This window comes from Procambarus clarkii, chromosome 74 (assembly GCF_040958095.1).
Source record: "Procambarus clarkii isolate CNS0578487 chromosome 74, FALCON_Pclarkii_2.0, whole genome shotgun sequence".
Taxonomy (NCBI): Eukaryota; Metazoa; Arthropoda; class Malacostraca; order Decapoda; family Cambaridae; genus Procambarus; species Procambarus clarkii.
Genome location: NC_091223.1, coordinates 17,812,262 through 17,837,483, shown reverse-complemented (window position 1 = coordinate 17,837,483; position 25,222 = coordinate 17,812,262). Strand labels below are relative to the sequence as shown.

General features: G+C 44.0%; 1 protein-coding gene and 1 long non-coding RNA gene across 16 annotated transcripts in view; one reads left to right on the top strand and one right to left on the bottom strand.

The window, feature by feature from the left end:
• Positions 1-25,222, top strand: part of LOC138356740 (uncharacterized) — a 136,921-nt gene that overhangs the window by 6,956 nt on the left and 104,743 nt on the right. The window contains exon 4 of one of the 2 annotated variants that reach the window (XR_011224616.1): positions 6,209-6,307. The exons of the other annotated variant lie outside the window; for it this stretch is intronic. This is a non-coding gene — a long non-coding RNA (uncharacterized lncRNA). Of the gene's footprint in view, positions 1-6,208; positions 6,308-25,222 lie in introns of those variants that run through there. 2 annotated transcript variants of the gene reach the window in all.
• Positions 5,571-25,222, bottom strand: part of LOC138356738 (uncharacterized) — a 128,482-nt gene continuing 108,830 nt past the window's right edge. For 2 of the 14 annotated variants that reach the window (XR_011224603.1, XM_069313047.1), the window contains exons 1-6: positions 8,620-11,425; positions 8,007-8,227; positions 7,742-7,795; positions 7,249-7,316; positions 6,840-6,911; positions 5,571-6,276 (exon numbers count right to left, since the gene is read on the bottom strand). Coding sequence is in view for 4 of the 14 variants with exons in the window: in XM_069313047.1 (XP_069169148.1) it covers positions 6,205-6,276; positions 6,840-6,911; positions 7,249-7,316; positions 7,742-7,795; positions 8,007-8,025 (285 nt within the window). In the remaining 10 variants the exon portion in view is untranslated. The other 12 variants (XR_011224602.1, XR_011224601.1, XM_069313048.1 and 9 more) reach the window with 12 other exon arrangements.

The following is a 25,222-nucleotide window of genomic DNA, read 5'->3' as shown; positions in this document are numbered from 1 at the left end:
TATTATGACTTTTACCCAGTTATTCATTTCCCCATTCTTGCCCGTTGTCAGGGTTGTTGGTCTTCTGTTACTGGTAACAAATTGCGTGCTCTTAAGAGTAATGTGTTCCCGTGGCCTTCCTCCTACCACCGTAACCGGTGGTGGGAAACGGCTCTGGCGAGGTTGTATATTGGTCATACACGTTTAACTCACGGGCACTTAATGGAGCGCTGCCCTGCTTCTTATTGTCCAAACCGTTGTCTCTACATGTCCTGACTTCCAGGACTTACGTGTCTTGCTTCCCGACCATCCCTCACTGTCAATTGTCCCTCGATAAAATTCTTGGTAAATTCAATACCTTTGATATTGTTCGCCGTATGCGTTTTTGTTCTTGTATCGGCGACGTTAGTGATATTTAGCGCACTATGATTATCCCACACACATTTGATGGTTTGATAATTACTGTACTGTACAGTACTTTGGTTTGGAATGTATCAAATAAAGTTGTTTCATGTATTCAAATGTGTGAGAAAATCCACTGGGGCTGTGAGATGAAGCGAACCTGTAACAAAGGCATTGCCAGTTGCATACTCTACCACCACTGATGGTAAAAGTCTTACAACTGGATATCTTGTGTGACGGGTTATGGTATCACAGCTATACTGAACCAAGATGGTATGGCTCTCCCTCACATAAATGAAAGAAATGCTGCTATTGGCCTTGCAGGTGGAAACAAATGAAAATTATCAAATAAATAATTAAACAATTTACTGAAATAGTAATGAACAAAAATAACACATGACAATACTTGACTATCATGTAATGCAAAGGTGAACAAGTTAGTATGACCTTAAATGCAAAAAATAAACTATAAGCAATGAATAAAAGTATGAAGATATACTGGTGTTCTGAAGACAGCTACCATACCACCATGGCATCAGTCACACGATGTTGGCTGGAAGTGGACGACGGGTTAGAGACACGAAGGTGATCCTAGAGCACTAAGGGAGAGATTGCCTCTCCAGGGAGGCAGCGCTCTTTATATAGTCCGGCGGTGATGACTCATCCAGTGTCAACACGAGGTGGACATCTGGTCAACTAGCAAACTGCTCGTTGTGGCTGGCGGTGCCTTTGTGTTGAGCTGTACCACTGTCAGTTGAAGGCGGCTAACTGCTTGTTTGTGGGGACAAACTGCCAGTTAGCAGTGGCGCCCGGCTTGCCTCTGAGTCGTACCAGGCCGTGCCAGGCCCTGGGGGGTATGGAGAGGTGGCAGGACTGATGACTCTTCTGGGCTGGTGTAGATGTATACTTCCAGTGCAGAGGCATTGAAGGTGAAGGGAAAAGGCAGTTCCACTGCTATGCAGGGGATTCACGTGACACTTGTGAAGCCACAGAAAGTCTGGAGGCCCTACTGAAGCCAGTCCAAGTATTAAATAAAACCCCTGAAGTACGCCGGTGAAGGGTAAAGTGAAGGGTGAAGCAAGACCGTATGCCCCAACTTCAGGCACACACAGAAAATCACGTTTTGGTCCCGCCTCTCAACTGTGTATTTGAAGTTGGGGCGTATGGTGTTGAACTGCTTCAGCCTTCACCTGAGTGCTTGTAGGTCTTACATAAGACGTTGACTCAAGGAGGGGCCTCAAAACTTGCTGTGATTTATGGGGAAATCCGGTTGTAAGACTTTTACAAAGTCATTAATATACTGTGGTAGAGTATGCAGCTGCCAGTGCCTTGGGCAAGGGTTTACGTCGCCTCACAGCTCCAATGGATTTTCTGCTTGGTGTATATCAGGTTGTGATTTTGTGTGTGTACCGTATTGTTATGATCGCCGTGTGATAAGTCCTTTCTGGCCTCAAGAGTCATTTTTACCCACCTAGAAAGATTGCAGATGGCCAAAGCAGTTATTTAAGTTAAGAAGGGACAAGTCTTAAACAGAATTTTGCATAATATTTGACTGTAAAGGGGTAAATTGAGGTAGATTGAAAAACAAAATGGTGAACCGGGCAGGCGGTACTCACAATTAGGCGAGTACACTCGGGAACTTTTAAAGTGCAACCAAACATGCTTTAGGCTCTCACAACAAGAGGTGAGTGGTGGTGGCTCAGGTGCTCAGCCAATCAGAGCACCTAAGGAGGGAGGGCAGGAGTGAGAGGGGGGTGGTATGTGGAAGTTTGGTGACAGTTGTGTGTAGTTTGTTCATCTTCATTGTAAGTTTCATGGCTTGGTGTGCATTTCCCTAGTAAATTTAATTATGGAAAAATTCAGGTGTTTGAATTTTTAAATCAACTTTTTAAATGTTGAGTTGTTAAAGCCTCAAAGTGCATGGAGTTGGTTTGGGAGTATGGCATCCTCATGCTGTTGCGTGCTCGCACGAGGTAGCAAAGGTGATGTAAAGTTGTGGGGTGTACATGCTTGGGACGTCCTCTCTCGGGATGGCTGGTGTTAGACCTGCGTGTTTGTCGGTTGTTGAAAAGCCGTCATCCTTTGCTGTTGTGGTATTGATTTTACATTGTTCATCTTGTAATTAATACTGTAGTGCGATATCTAGGGCTACCATTTGTAGGTTTAAAATGTCTAATACAAACAGTTGTCCAATGAGTTTTAATAGGAAATATCATCCACCAAGTACCATTGTACAATTATATTAATTGATAGTATATGGATTGTGCAGAACTGCTTAGAATGATCTTTAACACTTGGCTATATTGGTCATGTCAAATACCTGCATGGTGAATGTTCAAAGACCCTTTCTTTATTCAGTGTTGTCACATACCTCATGGGGGTATGGATAGGCAAACACTCATTCGGTTAACTTGCCTTGTAGTACTTTCAGAGCTCAGTAATTTGGAATCTGGTTAGCACTTTCCAAATAAATTGACCTTTAAAGTGAATTCCTATTTAGGTTTAAAACATTATACCGAATGAGAAAGTCGGATTATATAGCCGAACACCAGAAATGTTGTTATTCAATTTGGTTGCCTAAAGCACATTCAAGGATTACACATTACATGGCATTCCAGGATTCCTCTATACCTTGCCTTATGCTGTAAACATTGCCACAACCCTGTGTTTTATTGATTTAAATGGCCACAGGGAGGCATACAACACTGCAAATTATGATGTCATTAGTTATCCACTGTGCTGACAAGTGGGCTGACTGATGTTCGTTGACACCTGTATCGTGCTTCAATTTAATCGCCAGGAGATCACCCTCTCACTAGACTCGTCTGTAGGAAGTACAGTATAGTATCTCAAATTACCTTGGATCATAAATAGCATAAGACTTGGGGGTAGGAGAGGGTTGCAGTGTTTGTCATGGCTCTCAGTTGTTCCTGGTATTAGGCAATTTAGTTCTGGAATCATTTTTGTTGGCCAATGTTAAACTTTTTCGAAAGTAGATGTTTTTCTGAAAGGGAAGGGGGGGGGAACCTCTATGCTTGGATACAGTTATCTAAGTGAATACTTAGATTTATACAGTAGAATAACTACCTTCTTTTCCTTAGTCAAAAAGGTTGCTTGTTTATTTCTAGGTACTTGTATTTTCTTTTATTTTTAACTGCAGCAACTTTCAGTGAATGATAGATTCTTACTGAAAGGACCTTTACTTCATTGTTGTTGCTTTATGGTCATCTCATTGTGTACAGGGATTCCGCGAAGCTTTTGGGGTTAGTCTTTGACACTCGTTTGTCTTGGTCAGCCCATATCTCTTGCCTCCGAGTTGAATGCTCTAAGGCCCTTAACCTCCTTAAGGTTTTGTCCCATACTTCTTGGGGAGCGGATAGGCGCACGCTCCTCTATTTGCACTCCTCTCTCGTCCTGTCTAAACTCAATTATGGTTGCCCTGCATACTCTTCTGCTTCTCCTACTCTTCGCCGTCTTGATGCTTTGCACCATACTGGGTTGCGTCTCGGCTCTGGTGGCTTTCGTTCGACTCCCGCCCTTAGTTTGTATGTTGACACTGGCTTTCTCTCTTCAGGACTGCCGTGATCGCTACTGTCTTCGCTATCTTGCGCGGTCCTTCCAACATCCTTCCTCTCGCCTCTGTCGTACATTGACTTTTCCTCCTCCTGTGGTTCCTGTTCCTCTTCATTGTCTCCCACTTTCTGTCCAGTTATCTCGCTTACAGGATTCTCTTTCTGTTCATATTTGTAATGTTTCTCCTCGTATTGTTCCTTCATTACCTCCGTGGAGAGTCCCCCTTCCCAAGTTTTGTACGTCCTTGACTTGTATTACTAAAGCCTTTACCCCTCCTACAAATCTGAAAAGCGTCTTCCTTGAGCACTTTTCTTCGCACTCCCACTCTATTTCCATCTTCCCTGATGGGTCTAAGTCTGCGGATGGTGTGGGCTACTCTGTTGTTTTTCCTGACCATACTTACATGTGTCGCCTCCCTTCGGAGGCTAGCGTCTTTACGGCAGAACTTTATGCTATTCTCTATGCTCTTCGTCTCTTGCTTTCTCATTCCTCCTTTGTGGTTGTAGTTGATTCTCGTAGTGCCCTCATGGCTCTAGGGTCCTTTAATCCTGTCCATCCGTTGGTCATTGAGATTCAACATTGGCTGTTTCTTATTTCTAGTAAATTTAAATCAGTAGAGTTTTGCTGGGTTCCCAGCCATATTGGTGTTTCAATGAGCGTGCGGATGCTATCCATTCTTGTCCCATGTCCCGTAAAGGTATTCCTTATTCCGACTTTTATCCTGTTATTCATTCTTCCCCGTTGGCAGGGTTGTTGGTCCTCTGTGGTTGGTAACAAGCTGTGTACTCTCAAACTTAGTGTGTCCCCGTGGCCTTCCTCCTACCACCGTAACCGGCGGTGGGACACTGCTTTGGCACGCTTGTGGGTTGGTCATACCCGCTTAACCCACGGTCACTTAATGGAGCACCGCCCTGCTCCTTATTGTCCGAATTGCGTTGTCCCTTTTACAGTTGTGCATATCCTTGTTGAATGTCCTGACTTCCAGGACGAGCGTGTGTCTTGCTTTCCGACCGTCCCTCGCAGTCGCTTGTCCCTCGATAGAATTCTAGGTGAATCGGATACTTTTGATATCGTTCGCCTTATGCGTTTTTGTTCTCGTATTGGCATTCTTGGTGATATTTAGCGCTCTGATTATTTCGCAGTTTGGTGCCTTCTTTTGGTAATTACCTTACCTTCATTGTCGTTTCATTTTAATGTGGTCGTTGTGATATGGATTGTTCTGGCTTACGTGCAAGGTCTTGGATTTTTTTCTGTTTTATATTTACAAATAGTAACAAGACTGGCAATTTCTTGAGTTAGAGATCTGCATTACGGCCTCAATATTATATTTTTTTTTTTTTTTTATAACAACATGTTATCAGCAATTTTTGTGGTTGATAATATTTAGATTAATGTCAGTGATGTATATGACAAGGGTTAAGACCCCTTGTGGTATGACAGCATTTTTCCCAGTCATTTCTTTAACAAATGAAAGGGTCCTCGTAACCATTCTTTTGTCCTTTCTACCATGTACCTGTATGTTGCTTCTTGGTCTTTCATTTGGTACTTTGGCAATTAAAACAATGGCCTTTGGTAATGTTGCAGGGTTTGTTTTTAGCAAACAGTTTTACAAAAAAAATTCCATTCCTTCAGGACCTTGCAGATGTTAGGTCAAACTAATTGACAGTAATCTGTTTTGCCCTTTCAAACAATGATGGTTTTAATCTAGGTAAAATATTTCAGAATATCTGAAGTTTGGCAGACAAATCATTTAAGAGCTTTGATTAAATTTAAGTTACCAAAGACTTTGTGAAAACCATGTTGTATAGATGCTTCAGTGTCACTTTTCTAATGTTTTGTAAATTTAACAATGATCTTTAGTTAATTTAATTATAAATTGTACAAAGCTTAGGTGTTGCATAGCTTTAAATTTACTTTCAAATATGAAAACTAAAATATTGACTAAAGTTTCTTCCACTTTAATATTTCAAACTAATTTGCAATATTTGTTAGTTTGTAAATTGAACATGTAGTCCACTTTTACATCTTTTCAATGCATTTTGCATGCATCTATGTAACAAGTTACAAATAGGTGTAAATTTTACAAAGTATTTATTTTCAAAGTAAAAAATTCAGATGTTTAAACATTGTATCAATAGTAGTAAACAAAAATTTCCAGCATAATTTCAGGATAAGGTATATAAAGTAGTTTCATTAAAATTGTTTTATTTAATAAGTTTTACATAGTATTTATAATACATCTAATTTGTTTCAGGTTGTGAGACAGATGCTCCTAGATGAACAGAAGATCCAAAAGGCCAGGACAACTCCAGAGACAATCACCTGTAAAAGAAAAATAAACATTAAACAGGGACACTACTTTTATTATCACCAATGCCTAATAAGAAGCCCAAAAAATCCTAACATCCTATCTTTTAAGATAGGCTCAGCAAGGCCTATCCCTTCCTCTGGTTTTGGTGCAGAGCTTGTTCCCTGAATGGGTGCATTACATCCACCACTTTAGTGCCATCAACACATTGTACATATGCTTTACAGAAAGCACTGTACAATGCATGCCAGGCACTAAAGTTGTAGATGCATCCACCCATTCAGCAAACAAGCCCTGTGAGGATTAACAATGTAACCATTGTTAAGGGTCCCTAAACCTATGCAAATCTAGTCCATCTATTAGATGGGCAGTAGAGCAAAGCTCTGAAAAAGCCAAGCCAGGGAAATCTGCAGGACTGCCTGGTCCCCTTTTATGAAATGGGGTAGGATCAGTACAAACTGCATCAATCCCTGTGGGTTGTAACAGTAGGACAGTTACACACCTATAAATGGACTAGATAAGAGAATTAAGATTAGGTCATTGATATAGCTAAAACATCAAATTCAAACTCACTCACTTTTGTAGATTTCCTTTTGCAGAGTAAAGGAGCCTCACTCCAAGCCAGTCCATGCATCATAATCACTTTCATCTGAAAAATATTTAAACAAATTAATTTCAGATTTAAAGTCAATCTTTCTTCACTTTTCAAATTAGCATTCAGTACTTTACAAATTCAGATGGAAAAAATTTCTTTAAGGAATTTACCTTTCCTACATATTCTAGTAGCAGTAGTAAAGATCTAATTTAGCAATATAAATATATATGGCATCAATTGGCCAAGTTTCAGTAAATGTCATTTGAGAAACTATCCACAACTGCACTTCAATGGCAATTTACATTTATCTTTAGCCATTGCTATATTAAGTTATTACTATTTTTTTTACTTTTATGCAAATCTATTCAGATTAACCTTTACTACAACTCACCTGATTCTGTTTAAGCAATTCCAACTGACAGAGGGACTTCTGGACTTTCCAAACCACATTCTGGAAAACTATATAAATTTAAAACCAAGCTAAAGTAAACATTGAATATTTTTTTTACTTACAAGGGAAAAATACCATCACTTAGAACAAAACTTTACCTGCCATTAACTTTATTTGACTCATGATTACCCTTAGTGTTATACATTTATAGATTAAAGCTTATTTAACAAACATTTAATGTTAACTAAACAAGATTTATATTTCATTAAAATTATTAATAAAACACCCTCAACTATGCTGTTTAAGATCTAATGCCCCACATTACAATTTTCACAATTTCAACATACCATTCTATTGAATACATTCCTGAAAGGACTAAACTTGCAGATATGGTACCCACTAGCCTAAGCCTAGACTTCCATACCCTAATATTTAATAGGTTTTTAGCAATTTACTTCTACCCTCTAATTCCAATGTACACAACACTACTTACTGTAGATCTGCAAGTATTTTCCTGCAGCTCTCTGTTGCCAGGACCTTCCACAACCTGTCATGTGAACAGTAAATATTACTAAAAAGTTATTTGCATAGCAATGTTATTTTGTTCATACCTGTACCCCCAGTTTAACAGTTGCCGTTTTAAATGGCACACTATCTTGTCCCATCTTTATTAATTACACTTTCTCCCCCCCCCCCTTCCTCCCAACTGTTCAGTGTCAAAAGGGAGGGGGGGGGTGTCCATTTACTGTACCACTTACATTTTAGTGTGGGCTTCATCCACTATTCTGATGTTAGCCGGAACATTTGCGCCAGCTGCTGGTTTGAAAGGGAGGCATACCATGTGCCAATTCAGGAAGCTTTCCACGTTCCTCACTGCATGTCAGCTCAGGACCTCACTACCATGTTGGGAGGCAGTTGAAGACTAACCAATCAACATCCCAGGCTGGAGAGCAGCGCCAGCTCTGGGAGAATTTACCACCTGCAAAAAATTTAATACTCTTAACAATCTACACCATCTATCTCATCTTTACCTAGCCCCCAAACCTTACATTTGTCAGCATTAAACTGCATCTGGTAGTCTTAACCATTTCAAAACTATATAGGGCATCGGTATTTTTTATTTGCCAATTCTGCAACTATTGCAGTCTAAACCATAATCTTGCGAATAACCGAGGTCCAAGGAGAGCTTTTAGGCACTACTTACAACACTCCTCCCAACTTAACCCCCCCCCCCATTTATACTAATTTCCTTTGGTATAGCCATGACCTAATCAACTTCAGTCAGCATTCCCAATGATCCGAGCCCCTATCAATTTTGCGCCACTCAAAATCTCTGCTGAAGTCAAGGTACACAAAATCAAACTTTATCACCATTTCCTCAACTATCTTCTTCTTGAGAATAGGCGCAGTTTGCATGAAGGGGTAACCCTCCCGATGACTGCACCAGGACAGATGTAAGGAGACGCGTTGACGGTTAGGAGGAGAAGAAAGTCAAAAGCGGTAGATGTAATGGGCCGTAGAGAGAGGAGTGGCGACGAAAACAGAGGCGAACGTTAGAGGGAGACTCCCCGCACCGGGGGGGGGGGGGGGGGGCGTCGTGATCACGGTGGCAGCTGATCCATGCACGGCTTAGCAGCGTGCGCAAGACGGGAACTAATACTTCTCCGGAAACTTGTGTATCGGAAAGCGCAAGCAGTACGCTTCCCATATCACCCGCAGGTCAGCGGGCAGCCGGCCACCAGGCGGCGCCCTCGGCTGAGACATCCTATCCGGCACCCTATACACAAACTCCTTCACCCGCGACACCCAGACAGTGGACGAGCACCACGGGATCGGAAGCACCCGGGCATCCCGATAAGGGCCCAACTCCGGACCCTCACAGGGCACGACCCCAGCAGACGGGACTAGGCAATCCCCAGACTGGAGCAAGGAAGGAGGGGATACAGCAGGGGACGCAGGCGCGGCACCGACCCCACCACCGGGCACAGGAGCCGAGGCCCTCTGGCGCACATCTTTCCGCAACATCACGACGAGGTCCCGATCAGCAGGGACAACCCCCCACTGCGGAGATCCAACAGCAGGAGACGCAGGAGGAGAGGCACAGGTAGCAACGTCGGAGCCCCTCACAGCACCACCATTCTCGGCGGGGGGCGCCAGATTACCATACTCCCCCACCTCCTCCCAAGGCACACCACGAAGGGGAGACACACTCCGAGCCCGCCGTGAACGCTTCGAGACAGGCCTCACCACACCACGCCCAGCAGGCCCCGCCGCAGGCACGGCCACCATCTTTACATCCACACAGGCCACACCCGCACCGTCCGAAGAGTCCACAGAGGCCACATCACCCACACTGTCCACATCATCCAGGGAAACAGCCTCAGAACACCGACGCGCACGCTTCTGCAAAGGGACGGAAAGAGCAGAACCACACTCACCAACACACACAGACACGGCAGGCACCTCCCCCTGCCGAAGCACCCCCTCTAAAACAGCAGAACCCGCGTCCCCGGGAGCCGGTATCACATCCACAGGCGGGGGCGGGACATGGACCTCCACCGAGACATCCTTCACTACACGCAGCTCAGACGACGGCCCGACACCCACACACACCGGCTCAACAACCCCAGGGGCCATAGCAGTCACCTGACGTGTCGCCGTAGAACTCGCCCCAACAGGCGGAGCAGCAGACAGGCAATCAGGCGCCTCAGGCACAGCACCTACTCCATCCTCAGAACCGTCCGAACGTAACAAGGGCGGGAAATCCTCTGCACGAAAAACATGCACCCTACCAGTTGCACCCACGTCGCACGCCGCAGCCAGGTGACCCTCGTGACCACACCGATAACAGGTGCGCGGTTGACCCCGGTACAAGCAGCGGAGCGTGTAACCCAACACGGACATCGACGACGGTACACTACACTTCAGCGACATCGTCAGGGTGCGGGAGCCGTCAAGCATACCAACACAGTGCCCGGCAACGACCTTGTTCCAACGAACACTTAACACGGTCCCAAATCGCTCAAAACAGGAGGTTAAAAAGTCGTCCTGAAATTCGAAGGGGGCACCATGCACCGCCACAGACGTCAAGGTGACACTAAGATTCACCACCTTAACTGAGCCAGCTGAATCAGGGAGTGGGTAAACACGCCCCTCACAACGCTCGAGAAACACCTGAAAGGCAGCCTGGAGGCGGAACTTGACCACAGCACGGTTGCCCTGAAGCAGCTGGACGCCCACCAGGTCCGACAGCTGCACATGAAGCACGTCCACCAGGGCGACACCAACCAATGGATGGTCCACCGGCACCGTAAACGCTAGACCAGCCGACAATGTCCTCTGCACTGGAGGGCGAGATGACCCCATGGCGAAGGCAAACGTCACCCTGTCAGTGGCAAACCACCACCAGCAGGGCAAACAAGCAATCACCCAACGTAAACACTAGCCAGTGCGGAGAGACCTCAGGAGCGTCCGACCTGGCCGGTGGTCACCACGCAACTCTCCTCCTCAACTATGCAACCTAATCCATGAACATTTACCAATAAAACTATGCGATTCATGTATCTAGTCATGTTTCTCGAAAAGAGTAGAGAAATGGCACTTGCAATGTTAGATTCTAGTAACTTTCCTCACAATAGACTACGCTAATTGGTCACTAACTTAAGCGTTAAAGTTAAGTCAAACTTTTCCTTTAAAACTTGCTATATTAGGAACTTTCCACAACCGGCCTTTACCCGACATAATTAAATAGGGTAAAAACGGTATATTAATGCAGTAAAATTACGGTAAATTCAATATGATAAACTTGCATTCTTTAAGCATGGGCTGCATAGTAAGTGAACTAAACTAAATGTTAAGCACCCTGGCAAACCACTTCGTTCTATTCAATTTCTTTATTTAATCACCTTGTCCGGCTAGAATTTTTAGATTAGATTAAAGGAACACCCTCCCTGGTAACGGCTGAACTAGTTAACCAAATACAAATATTTAGGTAAAATACTTTCATAAAACCCGTCTACTTCCCCCACCAGTAGACTTGTTCAGCTAAAGGCATAATGTAATGTTCCACTTTAGTAAATAAAGACTTCAAAAAACACTACCCCATCTGTGTAGTTACCGGTTACCTGACATTCTACGCTTAAAATAACCCATCTATTCCCCATAATTGTTCGATATAACTTACCTCTCACCCGCTGGTCGAGTACACAGCAGTATATATCCTCCTCCATCACTCACCGCGTGGATACTATTTCACTCAGGCCGCAAATTGCCTCAAATCACCTACGTTGTCCATAAACATATATAGAAGAGCAACTGACCATAACACCCGTATAGCGATCATCACATAACGTGGGAACATTAGTAGTACTGCTGTCAAAACATAGATGGCGCCAGGACAAACGGTAATTCCTATGGACTCGCCTAGTTATGCGTAGGGAATTGAGCTTCAGCTGTTTGGTCCCGCCCCTCAGCTGTATTCACCTAGTTGTACTCACCTAATTTGTGCTTGCAGGGGTTGAGCTTTGGTTCTTTGGTCCCGACTCTCAACCGTCAATCAACAGGTGTACAGGTTCCTGAGCCTATTGGGCTCTATCACATCTACATTTGAAATTGTGTATGGAGTCAGCCTCCACCACATCACTGCTTAATACATTACATTTGTTAACTACTCTGACACTGAAAAAATTCTTTCTAATATCTCTGTGGCTCATTTGGGTACTAAGTTCCCCTTGTTCGTGTTCCACCCGTGTTAAAGAGCTGTCTTTGTAACTATCAAAATGCATATATCTTTGCTTTCACTTCAGTTATATTTATGACAAGGGATTTAAAATTTGCCTATATTTCTGCTTCTCTGATGACATTTAAAACTTTCGTTTATTACAGAATCTACATAAAATTAGCATTTATCTTCATTAGGTTGTAGTTCTCATCAATAGGGAGAGCGTCGGTAAAAAAAAAAAATTGTTTAAATATAAATATCTTTCCTCTCTCAATAATATGCCCGAAACGGTATGCGTACTAGTGGCTTTAGGTATTGTATGTACTAGCTCTATCTATAAATCCAATATTATGTTTGTAAATCGACTATTTATGTACTTTCCTGAATAAAATGAACTTTACTAATATCTAATCTCTGACTAAAACGTAAGAACGACTTTATCTATGCCTTTTTGATAACATATACAATTATAAGCTTTATTAGTGAATCTCTATTAATTAAACAATATATCAGAGAGTGTGTAAGGTTCGGTGTTCCATGTGCGAAGAGACATGGGAGATTTTACATCAGTACAGTAAATGTTTTAAGTAGCGAACGCATACTAACGAATAACGATTAGTATAGACCAACACTATTGTTCTATGAAGTCGATTTAACTTCCAGACATGTATTTTTCAATAAGTCTTAAATATTTTCTGGCTAGTTATGTTAGATATTATTAGAAATACGTATTCTACTTGTTAACATAATAAACTAAATTTGCGATCATTTAAGGAGAGAAGTGCGACGACTGGATCACTGTGTACAGAAGGTTGATATGCTAACAAACACTTTCCAGACAACAATATATCTTGGATAAGTCGCTCCACAACATTGACACCTGGACCGTTGACTTCCTATGAGGCCACATATTTACTTATTTCATAATGGAAGTATATTATTTTATAGTAAATATATGTTTTCTCGTGTTCTGCATTAAGCTCCAACATTATACTGAATAAATATACCACATTTCTTCATTATTTAAGTAATGCTAGGAGGCTTTGAGTAGCTTTGGGTCATTAGGTGAACAGAATCTCCAATAGATGGGGCGAGAGTCGCGCTATCTCTCGCCCGAGCGAGAGTCGAAACTTATTTTAGAATTGATATATCTTTGTCCTCCAACAAGATATATTTCCTTTGGTGCACTCACAATAACGAGCATATCTCTGTCTTTCTGAAGGCATATAATATTTTAGGCTTTATAAGCGTATCTTTGTTAATTACACACTATATTGGCAAGTGCGTAGGCTTCTGCATTCCATGACCGACAAGCTACTGAATGCCACTATAAAAACGTATGTATCTTCACTTGAGCTTTATATATGTCTATGTTAAAGTATTTAAAATGAAGCTTATATTTCTATCTTTCTTGAGACATATAAAACATATGTGTTTATTAATGAATTTACGTGAAATAAGCATTGTTCTGAGAGAGAGTTGCTCTGTCGATCAGTCTGTGCGGGGTCGGAGCTCGGCGATTATTAAAACACATGTATCTTCATTAGAACTTTATATATATCTATGGTAAAGTATTTAAAATGAAGCTTATATTTCTATCTTTCTCAACACATATAAAAACATTTGCGTTTATTAACGAATTTACGTGAAATAAGCATTGTTCTGAGAGAGAGTTACTCCGTTGCTCGATCTGTGCGGGATCGGAGCTCGCCGATTAGAAAAATACATGTATCTTCGCTTTAAATACAAATATGCCCATGGTAAGGTATTTAAAATGAAGATTATGATTCTATCTTTCTTGAGACGTATAAAAATCTTACGTTTATTAACGATTCTGCGTGAAATAAGCATTGTTCTGAGATGAATATTGCGGATTTCCGGCTCTACAACCGATGAAAAATGCAACTTTTATACAACTACAAATATCTTTAGTTTTACTTTAAATTTTGTCCTGAAAGAGTTTTCATATATAGATCCAGTTTCTGCCGTTCTTCTGACATAAAAAGACCTTTGGTTTAATAAGTTATTAAGATGTTTTCAACAATATTACTAGGGCGTTCACCGATTCTAACATGGGCGACCCTTTTGGAAACGCAACACATGGGTTGACCTGATTGATATATGGGTCAGATTCCATTAAGGTTCGGAACATATATACAAGAAGATAAATTGGGATTGTGAGGATACATAGCATAGTAATTACATTCTTGTAAAGCCACTAGTGACGCTCCTCTACCCTCTTTTGACATTCATTTGTCTTGGTTTCCCCATGTCTCTTACCTTCGAGTCGAATACTCTAAGGCTCTTGCATTGCTTCATGTCCGGTACTTGCTGGAGCATTGATAGATGCACCATCTATTTGCACTCTCGTACTGTCTAAACTATAGCGGTTTGGTGCCTTCTTTTGTTAATTACTTAGCACAAGGAAATGACATTTTAGCTGACATACTCCCTGAAATCCTTGTTCACAATGCAATTCTAGCCATAATCATTCTCCAATTATCCAAATTACCACTAAACACTCACTAGGTAATAGAACGCCCTTCATGGTTTTCCTTCCCACATCAGCCGCTCCACTCAACACAGAAAACGCATAAGTAAATATCACTTGACCCTAGACTTCTGCAAACTCAGGGAAAAGTCCTCTTCCCTCTACCAAGTCACTTCTCACTCCCGCTGTTAACCAAAATGAATCCCAACCAAACTACTAGAAAATACAAGAACTACCACTCGTATATCAGTAACGCAACAAGCAGACCCAATGGCTCAAAAGGGGTCCACTGCTTCCTATAGATCCACACACACACACACACACACACACACACACACACACACACACACACACACACACACACACACACACACACACACACACACACACACACACACACACACACACACACACACACACACACACACACACACACACACACACACACACACACACACACACACACACACACACACACACACACACACACACACACACACACACACACACACACACACACACACACACACACACACACACACACACACACACACACACACACACACACACACACACACACACACACACACACACACACACACACACACACACACACACACACACACACACACACACACACACACACACACACACACACACACACACACACACACACACACACACACACACACACACACACACACACACACACACACACACACACACACACACACACACACACACACACACACACACACACACACACACACACACACACACACACACACACACACACACACACACACACACACACACACACACACACACACACACACACACACACACACACACACACACACACACACACACACACACACACACACACACACACACACACACACACACACACACACACACACACACACACACACACACACACACACACACACACACACACACACACACACACACACACACACACACACACACACACACACACACACACACACACACACACACACACACACACACACACACACACACACACACACACACACACACACACACACACACACACACACACACACACACACACACACACACACACACACACACACACACACACACACACACACACACACACACACACACACACACACACACACACACACACACACACACACACACACACACACACACACACACACACACACACACACACACACACACGGGCACCCCTCCAGGTCACCAACTCACAACGGAGGTCTCCGGAAAATCCTCAACACATGATAGATATATTAAAACCATCAAGGATGGAAAGTTGAATGGACTGCTTCATCTTTTCAAGTGTGCGAGCTTGTCAGGACATTTCTCACTTGTGCAGCTGGCTTTATTCTCGATTAATTATTGGTTATTCTAAGTTCGATTCCCAGGCTGGACAGAAATGTTGGGCTCGTTTCTGTTTACCTAATGCATCTGTTTACCTAGCAGTAAATATAGGTACTCGGGAGTTTTTGCAACTGTTGAGTTGCATCCTGGGGGGGGGGATCAGTAGTTCGACTTTTGGGGACGTCGTTACAAGCCAAAGGTGTAGTTATAATTATAGTGTGTATGTATTTGTGCGTGTGTGAATGTATCGATGTATGTATGTGTATATGTATACACACGTGTATGTGTAAGCATTTACAGAATTGTGATTCGAACAGAGGACGTGAGCGAAGCGTTTGTTCCGGAAGTGTTCGGACGTCATCAGTTGCGAGTCGTGTGTAAACCGCTTTTCATTCATAAACAGAGGGTATGACGGCTGGATTAACGAGCTTGGATCTTTGTATGCGAGGACGGGCTGTGCATTTGGGTTATGTGGTCAACTATTCTAGGTTCAGCAGTATATTGTGATTAAGACTGATCCTTCAGAGGAAACTTTGACTTTCCTTCTCGAGATAACCTTCAATTAATTTCGGAAATCTTCCTATGACTCCCATACCTGGCAGAGCCTAGTATGTGCCTCTGTAACCCTTTCCACTACCGCCCACAAGTTGGGTATGAGGTGCATAATAAATGAACTAAACTAACTAGTTACACATGCACGGGTGCGTGTGCAAACTACCGAAGTTTGCACACGCACACTTTTACCCATGCACGGGTGCGTGTGCAAACTACCGAAGTTTGCACACGCACACTTTTATCAATTACCCTTCTTCTATCGAAGAAGGGTAATTGATAGGTTAAACAAAGACAGTTTAACACAAGGGGCACACGCACTAGGGGACACAGGTGGAAACCGAGTGCCCAAATGAGCAATAGACACGCTAGAAAGAATTTTTTTCAGTACAGAGTAGTTAATAAATGAAATGCATTAGGCAGTGATGTGGTGGTGGAGGCTGACTCCATGCAGTTACAAATGTAGATATGATAGAGCCCAGTAGGCTCAGGAACCTGTACACCAGTTGATTGACAGTTGAGAGGCGGGACCAAAGAGCCAGAGCTCAAGGACAACTAGATTAGTACACACAAACACCCAGAAATCTCTGGGAAGATTGACAGAAAATAATAATAATAATAATAATAATAATAATAATAATAATAATAATAATAATAATAATAATAATAATTTATTTAGAAACAGTACATACATAGTTGCAGCGTTACAGTACAAACATTGTTAGATTTAAAGATAGAGGTAGTACATACAATACCTAAAGCCACTAGTACGCATAGCGTTTCGGGCAAAAATCGACCCACAACTGTTCACCCAGCAGCATTTAGGGAGCTGGTAGTAAAGAGATTGGCGTGTTGTGTTCTAGGGTATGACTTACCATCAGATATGGTAAAGACGAAGCTCAAGGTTACTCAATTCAATATTTATTTATAATTAAAGAGAGCACATGTTCCTCGGTAATTGTAATAAACCTAAAAACCCGTAAATAAATGTATATAAAGCACTAAATTTAAAATATTAATTTTGCGATATGGAAGCCGATTTTCACAATAATAAAGTTTCACCTGACACGTGTACATAATCTCTGCTACCATAACTTACCCTCAGAGAGGTGCAGGGGGAGTCCCTTAGGTGCAAGACAATGCCAAAGCCTAGCCCGCTTTACTGAGAATATTAATGGTGTTTACAACAAGCAACATCGTAAACAAATACATATTTTTGCCGCGCGTAATATTAGCTTACCGTAAAAATCCTCAAAACAACAAGGGATTACGTTACGCCATATTTTTATGTGCATTTACGAAGGGGGGATTGATATGAGCGGCCATTTGCCCACTCACAATCATTGGCTGCTCTGTGGAATATAAGAATTATGTACACATTATTCCCCGGGTGTGGGCGACCCGATCACAATAAATTGTTTACCATTGAGCTATATGCACTAATTAATATTATTGTGAAAAAAGCAGCTTTAATGACATGTCTGCTATTACTGTTATGTAATATATATATATATATATATATATATATATATATATATATATATATATATATATATATATATATATATATATATATATATGTCGTACCTAGTAGCCAGAACTCACTTCTCAGCCTACTATGCAAGGCCCGATTTGCCTAATAAGCCTAGTTTTCATGAATTAATGTTTTTTCGACAACCTAACCTACCTAACCTAACCTAACCTAACGTTTTTGGCTACCTAACCTAACCTAACCTATAAAGATAGGTTAGGTTAGGTTAGGTAGGGTTGGTTAGGTTCGGTCATATATCTACGTTAACTTTAACTCCAATAAAAAAAATTGACCTCATACATAATGAAATGGGTAGCTTTATCATTTCATAAGAAAAAAATTAGAGAAAATATATTAATTCAGTAAAACTTGGCTTATTAGGCAAATCGGGCCTTGCATAGTAGGCTGAGAAGTGAGTTCTGGCTACTAGGTACGACATATATATATATATATATATATATATATATATATATATATATATATATATATATATATATATATATATATATATATATATATATATATATATATATATATATATAAAAGGAAAATGGGCAGACACCCGAGAGACCTTGATAACTGTCAACAGAAAACGTCAAACTCCATTACTTGCGAAATTTTAATTGTAGCGACGGTAATTATATTGAATTAGAACACACATTAAATACATTATTTCTAGAACTTAGATGTCTATAAATCGATAGCTGGATTCTAGAGATGTATTCCAGAATCTCGAGATACATAAACAGGTGAAGATTGAGGAATGAATAACTGGATAGAAGTCGGAATAGGGAATACCTTTACGGGAGACGGGACAGGTGCGGATAGCTCCATTAGGGGCCGCGTCCACACGTCAATATGGCTGAGAACCCAGCAAAACTCCACTGTCTTAAATCTACTGGAGACACCGGCGGTGGGAAACGGCTCTGGCGAGGTAACGTATTCGCCATACCCGTTTAACTCACAAGGACTCAATGCTTCGCAGCCCTCCTGCTTGTCCGAACTGCATTGTCCCTCTCACGGCCGAGACCTCCGTGTTCAAAGTTCCGATTTTCAGGACTTTCGTGTGTCCCGCTTCCCGACTGTCCCGAGATAGAATCCCCCGGTGAATCCCATACCTTTGATATGCACGCCTTTTGCACTTTTTTCCTAGTATTATCATCCTTAGATATATTTAGCATCTTTTGATTATCCTGGGATGTTCATAGTGCCCCATAGTCTGCCCGGCTTGGTGCCTTCTTTTGATCTATCTTGAGATGATTTCGGGGCTTCAGTGTCCCCGCGGCCCGGTCCTCGACCAGGCCTCCACCCCCAGGAAGCAGCCCGTGACAGCTGACTAACACCCAGGTACCTATTTTACTGCTAGGTAACAGGGGCATAGAGTGAAAGAAACTCTGCCCATTGTTTCTCGCCGGCGCCTGGGATCGAACCCAGGACCATAGGATCACAAGTCCAGCGTGCTGTCCGCTCGGCTGACCGGCTCCCTTGATAGTTGTATATTTACCCGAGGGACTAACACTTCAGTGCTAGTGCCCAATGATCGTCAAATCATGGACAATCATTGGTGTAGTGGTTACAGTACCCTGCACATCAGGGGATGTTCCCGGACGGCCAGGGCCAGGATTCACGAAGCAGTTACCCAAGTACTTACGAGCGTGTACATCTTTCCTCAATCTTTGACGGCTTTGGTTACATTTATTAAACAGTTTACAAGCACGAAAACTTGCCAATCAACTGTTATTGCTCTCAATTACTCTTATTTGGTTTGTTATTTCTTTGAATTCTACATGAAAAAAAACAAAATTAAGGTATAACTCTTTATATTTCAGTATCACTTACATTTATTACCTCTCGTGTTGATGAGGGAGTTGATAGGGAGCCGGTCGGCCGAGCGGACAGCACGCTGGGCTTGTGATCCTGTGGTCCCGGGTTCGATCCCGGGCGCCGGCGAGAAACAATGGGCAGAGTTTCTTTCACCCTATGCCCCTGTTACCTAGCAGTAAAATAGGTACCTGGGTGTTAGTCAGCTGTCACGGGCTGCTTCCTGAGGGTGGAGGCCTGGTCGAGGACCGGGCCGCGGGGACACTAAAGCCCCGAAATCATCTCAAGATAGTGGGATAACATCATAAATGTTACCTCATCCTTACATTAAGCAAAAACCGCTCTGCAAACAAGCGAATGAGTGAATAGTTACAAAACGTCGACATTGTTCAACCAAGGATAAGACAAACATGGCCACTCGTCGACTTCCTGTAAAAATAAAAATTAAAAAATTCCCGCGCTGTCCAAACTGGAGGCAGAGAGCAAACAGCCGGTGTTTTGAGGCACAACCCACCACACACAAGTGTGAAAAACAGGAAAACTGGGACCTGACGTCGTGCATTTGGGTCGAGTTATCTTTGAGGTTCCTTGTTATTTTTGGCGGCATATCCAAAACTCGCCACACGCACACACACACACACACACACGCAGTCCAATAGGCTCAGGAACCTGTACACCTGTTGATTGACGGTTGAGAGGCGGGACCAAAGAGCCAGAGCTTCAACCCCCGCAAGCACAACTAGGTGAGTACAATTAGATGAGTACACACACACACACACACAGAGTAGAATGTATACTCGGCTGATCAACCAGGCTGTGACTCATATGTCAGGCTGCGAGCAGCCGCGTCTAACAGCCTGGTTGATCAGTCCGGCAACCAGGAGGCCTGGTCGACGACCAGGGCCGCGGGGACGTTAAGCCCCGGAAGCACCTCAAGGTAACCTCAAGGGTAGGTAAGGCTGTGCCCGGGACAATCTCTCCCCCCTCCCCGAATTCTCTCCTGTCCCCCGCTCTTTATCTCTCCCCTCCTTCCCACCATCTGGTATCCGTCCACGGACAGACATTTCTGTAGCGAGTAGATTATCCCAATAATATACTCGCTCCAAATGCATTGTTAATATTCCTGTCAACCTTTGGAGATGAATGAGGTGAGGCGTTGCCCGGGCAACACGGTGAGGTGTTGCCCGAGCATATAAGCAGCAGAATAGCAAACATTAATTAGTCTACTTTCAAGTGTGGTCTAGAGCAGACACTTGCGAGATACTGTACCGACGCTCAGTGCGCTCAACTCACACCAAAGTATCACCTGTGTACTTCTGTATATTCGACCAAATATATATATATATATATATATATATATATATATCTTAGTGTCTGTGTTTATTTGTCACCATACTTACGTAACAATAGAACCGTTACATTGGTGACCCAGTGAGTGAAAATGAACACCTAGTCACAAACTAGATCTTCGTCATGGATTTATCTACCAGGTTTCCAGCATACAACGCAGATGAGCCAGAATTTTGGTTCATGCAGATGGAGGCTATTTTCGACCTTCACGAAATTTCGACTGAGAAAGCCCGATATGCCTGTACCCTGCCAACACTTACCTCGGAGGCTATGCACACTGCCTCCGCTGTCATCACCGCACCATCACCGGACACCAGGACGTACACTGCATTGAAGGCCGCTCTTCTACAGGCAGCAATGAAACGCCGCATTCAACAAAGGGATCAACTCCTCACTGACAAAAGATTAGCAGACAAAACACCAGCTCAGCTTCTGCGGCATATTCAGTATGTGATGCATACTGCAACTGGCCCAGCCCCCAGCGAGATTGTGAGATCACTGTGGATACAACTCTGTCCAAAACACATTCAACCGGCCCTATTCAGTATGGCTGACGACACCCCATTAGCCCAGCTGGTTACACTGGCAGACCGGCTTCATACGACGTCTGATAACGCTACGCTGTCCAATCCCAGTGTAACACAGCAGACTACAGACACCCAACAACTCGACGTCCTCCAGAACCGGCGTTTCTTCCACCCAGGGAGGACGTACCATGCGAATCCAGTATCAGTCTCTAGGCGACAGCGAGAACATCGGGGAGAGCTTTGTTCTTACCACCAGAAGTTCGGACACCAAGCCCGCAACTGTAGGGCTCCTTGTTCCTGGTCGGGAAACTACTCCGGCGGGGACTGTTAACGGCCAGTGACCCCGCCATTTCAAACACTACACTGCTCTACATATCTGACATCATAACCAAACGCCATTTCCTCGTTGACACAGGTGCAGCAGCTAGTGTGTTGCCTCCCCCACTGGTCAAACCAACCCGTACTCCTGGTTTGGACTTACGAGCCGCCAATGGTACGTCCGTCCGTACATATGGGACCCGCGACCTGGTTCTCGAGTTCGCCTCTCTGGGTCGCTTTACGTGGACTTTCCTCATAGCGGATGTGGAACAACCCATTCTTGGATGGGATTTCCTGCAACACCATCGACTTATTGTGGATCCCGCAGGTGCAGTACTTCGAGCCTCTCCTAGTACCTCTACACAAGTTAACATCGTCACCCCAGTCGCATCTACGGAACTTCAAGCACTCCTGGATGAATTCAAAGATGTGACCCAACCCGCCAGCCCTCGACCAGAGGTGCAACATACGATTACGCATCACATTACTACAACGGAAGCACCTACCTTCGCCAGACCACGCCGCCTGGCACCGGAACGACTGGCGGTAGCACGTGCTGAATTCAATAAGCTACAGGAGGCGGGAATAATCCGCCCTTCGAACAGTCCATGGGCTTCACCTCTCCATATGGTCCCGAAAACAGCCCCAGGGGAATGGCGCCCTTGCGGAGACTACAGGGCTCTCAACGTTCGTACTCTGCCGGATCGCTACCCAATACCACACATCCAGGATTTCTCACAGGGATTGAGCAATGCAATCGTTTTTTCGAAAATTGACCTTGTGCGGGCATTTCACCAGATTCCTGTGGAACCGGCAGACATTCCGAAAACAGCGATCACAACACCTTTTGGACTGTTTGAATTCGTCCGGATGCCTTTTGGTCTACGGAATGCAGCCCAGACATTCCAACGCTTCATCAACCAAGTAGTTAAGGACCTTCCTTTTTGCTACGCCTACATTGACGATCTGCTGGTGGCCAGTACATCACCAACAGAACATCTGCTACACCTCCGACTCCTTCTCACCCGTCTGCGCAACTTCGGCTTGCAGCTCAACTCCGAGAAGTGTATTTTCCATGTTCCAGAGCTGGATTTCTTGGGACACCGTGTGTCAGCAGTAGGGGTCCAACCACTAGAGAAGAAAATCGAGGCAATCAAGGAATTCCCGCGCCCATCTACTCCAAAGAAGTTACAAGAATTTCTTGGTGTAGTGAATTTTTATCATCGATTCATCCCACATTGTTCGGACATCTTGCGACACTTATACGACCTCTTACGTGGTCGGAAACTCACGTCCCGTCTTCCGTTGGAGTGGACTCCCCAGGCAGAGACAGCATTCACCGACATAAAACACAAGCTGGCGGAATTCACCTTGCTCGCACACCCAGTGTCTGACGCTCCCACCAATCTATCTACCGACGCTTCAAACACAGCAATTGGTGCTGTACTACAACAGCTCGTTGAAGGAGAATGGCGCCCAATTGCATTCTTTTCAGCGCGCCTGTCACCCACTGAAGAGAAGTACAGCACTTTTGATAGGGAACTGCTCGCCATCTACTCAGCCATACAACATTTCCGGCATTTTCTCGAGGGGCGGAACTTCCACATCCTCACAGACCACAAACCTCTCACTTATGCGCTGGCGGCCAAGGGTGATGCTCACTCTCCTCGAGTAGCCAACCACCTGGGATTTATTTCCCAATTTACCTCGGATATCCGTCATGTCAAAGGAACTAATAATGTTATAGCCGATGCACTGTCTCGACCCACCATAAACCACGTCGTGACAAACCCAGCTCAGGTGGACTATTGTGTAATCAGTAAGGCCCAACGGGAAGACCCTGATCTGCAGCGATTACGAACATCTGACACAGCTCTCCGGTTCATCGAGATTCCCATGGAAGGTGGCGGAAGTATAATCTGTGACACCTCAGGGACGGGAGCACTTAGGCCCTACATTCCTGCCCAGTTTCGCTGGAAAACGTTCTCAGTATTTCACTCCCTAGCACACCCAGGAGTACGTGCTTCCCAGAAACTACTAACGGAGCGTGTTGTATGGCCAGGAATCAATGCCGATGTTCGACGATGGACTCGCTCATGTCTCCAGTGCCAGCGAGCGAAAACACATCGTCACACAGAGCCCTCTTCAACAGTTTCCGTTACCTTCTGACCGTTTCGAGGTGGTGCATGTAGACATCGTTGGACCATTACCGTCGGCAAGAGGATATTCTTATCTACTCACCTGCATCGATCGATTCTCCAGGTGGCCGGAAGCAATCCCATTAATCAACATCTCAGCTGAGTCAGTGGTCCAGGCTTTCCTCTCTGGATGGGTCGCCCGTTTTGGCAGCCCCTCTGTCATCATCACCGACCAAGGACGACAGTTCGAATCATATCTATGGAAGGAACTTATGGAATTCCTCGGCACCACACATAACCGAACCACAGCATACCACCCTGAGTCGAACGGAATGGTAGAACGCTTTCATAGACAACTAAAAGCTGCCCTAAGAGCTCAAGCACGCCCTGATGATTGGATCGACAACCTTCCATTAGTCTTGCTTGGCATCCGTTCGGCCACGAAGGAGGGCAGTGGATTCTCGGCAGCAGACTTAGTATATGGATCTAGCCTGCGGCTTCCGGGCGAATTCTTAACCCCAACGCCACTTATCACACCCCCAGACCCCACTTTTGTCCAGAAATTACGGGCGGCCATGACAAACATTCGGCCTACACCACCACGCCAACCAACAACTCGTGCTACATATGTGCCTCATGAGCTCCACACAACTGAACACGTGTTTGTAAGAGTCGACGCTGTTCGACGCCCTCTACAGTCACCTTACGAAGGACCATTTAAAGTGGTTTCTCGAACACCGAAGTTCTTCACCATTGAACACCGAGGACAGCGGGTAAACATCTCCATCGATCGCCTTAAACCAGCACACTGTGACGCTGCCCCAGACATCCCTCCAGAGACACATCCGCCGACTACGCAGTTCACTTTTCGACCACAGTTACCAGCAGCACCGCCACCTACGACAACGGACGATCCTGTGCGACCTCCCACCCTACGACCCCAGTTAGATGACATCAGCGAAGAGGAGGAAGTTAACTTTGATGGTTATGTAACGCGAGCAGGGCGTACAATTCACCGACCAGCTAAGTTCCTTGATCAAGTATTTTTCCTTTCATCCCTTGGGAGGGGGAGTTCTGTAGCGAGTAGATTATCCCAATAATATACTCGCTCCAAATGCATTGTTAATATTCCTGTCA